This window comes from Propithecus coquereli, unplaced genomic scaffold (assembly GCF_000956105.1).
Source record: "Propithecus coquereli isolate 6110/MARCELLA unplaced genomic scaffold, Pcoq_1.0 Scaffold328, whole genome shotgun sequence".
Taxonomy (NCBI): Eukaryota; Metazoa; Chordata; class Mammalia; order Primates; family Indriidae; genus Propithecus; species Propithecus coquereli.
Window position 1 is genome coordinate 3,271,430 of NW_012148930.1, and position 6,380 is coordinate 3,277,809.

The 6,380-nt window shown below is 32.4% G+C and overlaps 1 protein-coding gene across 2 annotated transcripts in view; it reads right to left on the minus strand.

The window, feature by feature from the left end:
• Window positions 1-5,749, minus strand: part of LOC105815321 (complement factor H-like) — a 103,243-nt gene extending 97,494 nt beyond the window's left edge. For both annotated transcript variants that reach the window (XM_012650470.1, XM_012650469.1), the window contains exon 1: window positions 5,570-5,749. In XM_012650470.1, the coding sequence (XP_012505924.1) occupies window positions 5,570-5,627 (58 nt within the window). In that variant the 5' untranslated portion in view covers window positions 5,628-5,749. The remainder of the gene's footprint in view (window positions 1-5,569) is intronic.
• Window positions 5,750-6,380: the final 631 nt, after the last annotated feature.

Sequence of the window (6,380 nt, forward strand, 5' to 3'; positions counted from 1 at the left end):
TCAGGCTGGTTTCGAACTCCTGAGCTCAAACAATCTGCCCGCCTCGGCCTCCCAGAGAGCTAGGATTACAGGCGTGAGCCACCGCGCCCGGCCAATAGGATTATATTTTTAAAATTTAAAGAGATGATGGTACAATTTCTTTTTAAAATTTTAACAGTGAAAAGGAGCATGAAGATAATTCCAGGATCATAAAAAGCATATAGGAAACAGCTGACAGCCATAAGAAATTAGGGAGAGTAACAAGCATGTCGGAATTAGGGTTGAAACAAATTACTGTCAGAACACAGTCTGAAATTTCACAAGTTTCTTAAAATGTGTAGTATTGGAAAAGCTAATTTCTAATGCCAATTATTGCTCCAGTCACAATGTTAGTTTCTTAAAATAAACCGTTACTATATATAGAATGAGTTTTCATTAGGCTTTTACCGGTTGCCACAAAAAAGAGCTTAGCCACAAGGTGATGTTAAAATGAGTACCTTGAAAATTGTGTAGCAGGAATGATTTATTATTTGATTAGTCAATGAAATCTTGGCTATAAGTATTAAAAAAGAAATGGACAAAAACAACACACATTGCACCAAGTTTTACCAAGTAGTACTAGTGAAAGTTAAATTGATGGAAAATTAGAAATACGGAGATGATTTCACTCCTCCAGTTTTACAAAACTACTTTCAGTTCTCTTACATAGACTTGATGTTTCCTCAGTCTCTAATGTCTTCCTTGTCCTCCTTATCTGGCTGACTCCTACTTAACCTTTAAAACCTTCTCAGATGACATCTCACCCTTGACATTTCTCTCTTCACCTCTTACAAGCCATTTCTCCAACCCCAACCCCACCCTACTTCACCTGCCCATCCCAATTTGGGTTCCTTGCTTTACCTAAATGATCCTGTATCTTTTGTTTATCTCAGTAGCAAGAGTTTATATAATAAAATACAATATATTAATATAATAAAATACAATATTCATTCTTTTTGTTTTCCACACTAAATGACCTCCTTTTGGAAAGGGCTTGTCATCGTCCCTAGCACTTAGCACCCACACAAAAAGTGATCATCAAATGAACAAAAGAACAAATGAATGAATCAATAAAAATGAAACTATCTGGAAGACTTTCCATTATATCTATAGATTATGGGCAACCTGTGTAAAGGGAATAGTAGACAGTAGCAAATGCAAACTATAAGAGAAGGCAAGGGGATAACTGTTTAGCGCACTTAAAGCTCCGTTGCATAAACCCAGGAAATTCTAACATCTGTAATTCCATTGCACATCTGGTCTATGTGTCCTAAGTTTAAATTTATGTTATAGTTTTTGAAGTCATAAATTATTTAATTTAGCCCCAAAATAAACCCTTTTAGGAACCTTTGAAAGTATATTTCTATAATTGCTTTTCTATCCTCTTCCAGTTAACAAGGTTTATGAGAAACTTGCCTTTCTAAGTTAAAATGTCAAAACAAATAAAAGTGCTCTTTCTAATCTTTTTTTCTTTCTTTTATTATTTTGTGGGTTTTTTTTCCTCTTCAGTTACTTTCCCTGAGCCATTTTTATGTCTCCTTATAATTTTTTTTTTATTATTATTCCAGGGTATTGTGAGGTTGTACAAACATTATAGTTACACTTTATGTCTTTGCCTCACCTAAATGCGGGTTAAAGGCATGCCCTTCCCTCCCTTTAGTGCTCCCCGTGTCCTTTAGTTGTAGATTTGCCCCCGTCTCCTTATAATTTTAAGCTAAAATGTAACACTTCTTTTTCAATTACATCATGCCCTTTTCATGTAGTGTGTTCTGAGACTCATTAAAGTTGCTAAGAACTAGGTAAAGTACACATTAGTTAACTGCGCACAGAATAGATTGGTTGGCACAATCTCAAAGGCCTAGGCAGGTGGGGAATGGGGGAGAGAGGAGGGGGAGGCAGAGCTGGCAAGAAGAAAAAGTGGCAAAGACTGCAGAATGAATAATCAGGGACTGAGCAAATAAAAGTGGGTCAGCTTAGACTTTGGATCAGACCCTTAGCAACCAAAGGCCACAAATGAAGAATATTTACTAATCTGCTTTTGAACTTACATTTGGGAACTTATTTCTACCTAAGAATAATTTTAGTTTGCAATACTTAGATATTTCAGTTTTAGTATAAAATTATATGCAGGCAAAAGAATAGCATATGCATTCCCAGGATATGCCTAAACTTAAAATAAGTAAGGCTTGCCTTGGCAGACGTCTCACTCTCGTGCCATTCCTGTGGGCATTTTCTCTACCCCTTCCCATAGCATTCACTGCAAGCACTTCATCCAGCAGATCTGTCTTATCTGGGAACACCTCATCTTCCAGAATCGCTCTTCCTATTCTTCTTACCCTCATCATCATTCATTTCTACCCTGCCCCACCAAAATTGTTGCAGGGAAGTTATCAGACTATAATAATTCACAGTAAATTATGGTAAATAATATAAAATTTAATTATACTAAAGTATTCAGTGTATTTGTCATTCCATGTAAATTACAAGTTGGTTTAGTTTATAGTATTTAATAATATCAATATCAGCATGTAAAGCATTTTAGGAGGGGAGAAGATATTGAAGAAAATCGGGCCATTGCACAACTGTAAATCACACCATATAGATAAATAGCCATACTACTATCTCTGAAAATGTGCAGCTTTTGTGGAGGGAGGGAGAATTCTTATTTATCACACTAAAATTCAAACATAGAATTTAGGATTACAAACCACTATCACAAGTGTTCTGAATTAGACAATACTATATAACATTCGCATATCCTTATAAGAGGTAATTTTATTGATTTACAATTAATTTTTATAACATGTATACGATCATATTTTACATACTAAGGCTAATTAAAATTTAAAATTATCTTGTGCTTGAAACAATATAATATATAAAGAAAAGAATTGTCCTTTCTCTGATTAGAATGGAATTCCTCAATCTTTGATCTATAATATCTCTGGGGGCCTGAAATAACTTTTTGCCCTCCAAGTCTCCAGGATCAGAAAACTTATCTCCTAAAACAACACAGCCAGTATTTACTTGGGTATGTTTCAGTAAAGTTTTAATTTATTCACTTTAATCATCCTGGAATTTCTGGGCCATGGCCTAATTTCATATATTACACAAATGTTGGACCTTAAATCTAAAAAATCTGTTTGAAAAGCTTGGTGATAATACAGTCTAAAAAGCTGAAACTATGTGATATGATTGAGAAACTTTTATTTTAAACTTTGTCCTGTAAATCTGGCCCAATTCTTGGTAGCCTGTGCTGACTCCCTGAGTCAGGACCTTTTACAAGGCATACTAATGTTCCTACAGAACTAGAAGTATGAATGCAGACAGTGCATTGCATGAAAAATTACTACATGGTCCTCAATAAATTAAAAAGGAAAAACAAATAGAAATCTGAATTTATAAATTATTCCTGCTGGTTTTTATTCTTCCTTAGGAATGAATAGTATTTTCTGAAGAACATTCACTCTTAGCAGGGCAGAAACAATTTATGAAATGCTAAAATTTTATCTTGTTAAGTAAAGCAGATTGTGATAGTTTTCAAACTGTCTTTTCTCAATATCTCAATATAGCATTCAGCGTTCAATGTGGAAAATAAAAACACAAGCAAATATTGAAATATATGTGAATATTTTTAATGATCAAGGCTACTCTGCTGCATAAAAATTCTGTTAGGTGTGATAGACTGACAGAATTGATTGACGTCTTAAACTAGTTTAGTTTCAGAGAGTATTTGGCAAACAGGGAATAAAATAGGAGTTGTATACCCACTGAAAATTCATAGAATTTTTCTCTATTGGTTTATGCATTATATGTGCTTTATGAAAAGTATGAGGCTGACCCAAGCATTGCTTTACATTCTTAAGTTGTGCTTTATCTGTTAGGAAATAATCAAATTTGTATCATTTTCATCATCATATATATAGTGCTAATGCTCATTTCACCAGCAGAAACTGGTATTACATTTAAATGCACATTGATGAAAAATAAAATACAAGTGAAACAATCAGTAATAATCATTATATAAATGAGTTCAAATCACTATTGTCTCATTATCACATATACTTTGTTGCACTCTATTTTAATAATACTACAAATTCCACTTTGTAATAACTTAAGCAGTTTAATTGAACTTGGTATTAATTCTTCATTTTTAAAAATTAGCTAGAAATAAATCTCCCTTAGATGACAAATGACATCTACGTAAAACCTGAGCAAACAGTATGTAAATAGTGACACATTAAAAGCATTCCCATAAAGTAAGAGAAAAACATTATGCAAAGAAACAGAAAAAGATGTTTGTTATGATTGATAATATTAACACTTTTCTAGAACTCTTTGCCAATGCAAATATTTAATTTTTAAATCCTAATTATAACATTTATATGTGTAAGAAGATGATTGCCTTCCTCATTTAAAAAGTGACTGAATATAAGGTTTACAAGCTAAAAGTCAAGCAATAACATATTAGAACATAACTGAAAAAAGGCTGAATCTTTCAGAAACTATTAAACATTTAAACAAAAATTTTAAAAAAATACTAAAGGGCACAACTATAAGAAACATACCTGCCTTCATTTCTAGACTGGAACACTCTCAAGGACAGAGGTTTTGTGTTATTTGCTAATATTCTTCAGTTCCTAGAGGCTATGTAGTAGGTGCTCAATCAAAACGTGTTGACTAAGTGAAAAGTTTTGGGAAATTATAAATAATATGTAATTTATTTGGTTTAAAAATGTTGATCAAATATCTATCACATAACTAGTTACCTATCATGAACTAAGAAAGCAAACTTCCTCCAAGAATAAACTTTTTAATCTATCAAGAAGCAGTGATAGAATTAAATGTAATTATGAATGCAGAAATTATTTTAGGGATATTAGAAAAAAAACTCCTATACTCACGGTCACTACTCTAAAAGATTGCTCTTCAAGAATATATCTTATATATAACTACAGAGGAAAAAAAAACCTATTGAACTTAGATGTTACAAATATATTCAATTGTGTTTCAAATTTATATATTTTCATTCTGATAATACAAGTCATGCTTGTCTACAAAACTTTTAAGGCCATACCAATACTAGCTGTAAATGATAAATTAATTTTTCTTTAGGAAGAGTTAAAATCATCTGAAACAAAGTTAATAATTATATGGCTTGAAGCCTCTTATTGACTATGTATATTCACATACTTCTTAATACTTTCACATAAAGCCTTTTGGTGAAATTTCTAAGCAAAGAAGGTAAATCATATTTTATGATAATTACAGGGAAATAATTATTTCAGATTACAATTTTTCAAAAACATTTATTATAGCATTTTCTTAAATTTTACATTAAATAAAATTATGATGAATAATCAGATATGCCATTCACATAAAGTATTTCTATTTTTCAAACTTAATGTCAAAAGCCACTCAAATATTAAGCAACAGAATAGAAATTAAAGTATATTTTCTGAATCAAAATTTTATTATCACTGTGAAAAGCACCATTAGCAAATGTTTCATAATATAGTTACAGGAAAATGTCTTCTTCTTTTAATCTTACCTTCTGCTACACAAACAGTCCATAATATAAGCCAAATAATCTTCGCTGGAAATCTCATTTTTTAAATCTTTTAGGAGTACATTTACCAGCCGACACTGCTCACGTAGTCCAGTTCTCCTCTTCTGAAAATTGTGATTAATGCAGCAAAGTACTTGCTCCAAAAGTAAGTTGAAACTAGATGCTCCACCCCTCAGAAAGTTTTGCAAACAAAAAATCAACCACAAACCTCAGCAGTGCCAGAGTTTGAACCTGATTCTCACTGCACTCCCACTGAATGTTTAAGCCGTGACCTGCTCTTGGAGTTGTTTTTGTAAACCTAGGCATGTTCTCCGCTGGAACATGTTCAGGTTCTTGGAATGTGCAAAGCAGCAGCTGGTGATATCCTCTGGATTTCATAAACCCTCCAACTATTCAAACTCTATTCATGTCTATTGTACAAAAAATAACAGAGGCTCTTTTAAAAATCACTTACAAAACTTCCGTTTAGGCAATGTTTTCACAATCAGCACCCAGACAACATGTGTAAACTTTGCCAAAAAAGTAGTGCTGGCAGATTTGGAGGTGGGGAGAGAGGGTTTCTTTTCCAGCAATTCATGAAATTAGTTTTCTAAAGACTTTTTATACATGTATGTGAAGAAACTGGCTCACTCTCATTTGATAAAAATGGGTTTAAGAATTCAAACATCAAGAAATTGAAATGTTTGTAAATTTTATTTATTATTTTTTTATTTTTTTATTTCAGCATATTATGGGGGTGCAAATGTTTAGGTTAAATACTCCTGCTGGTTTTTATTCTTCCTTAGGAATGAAT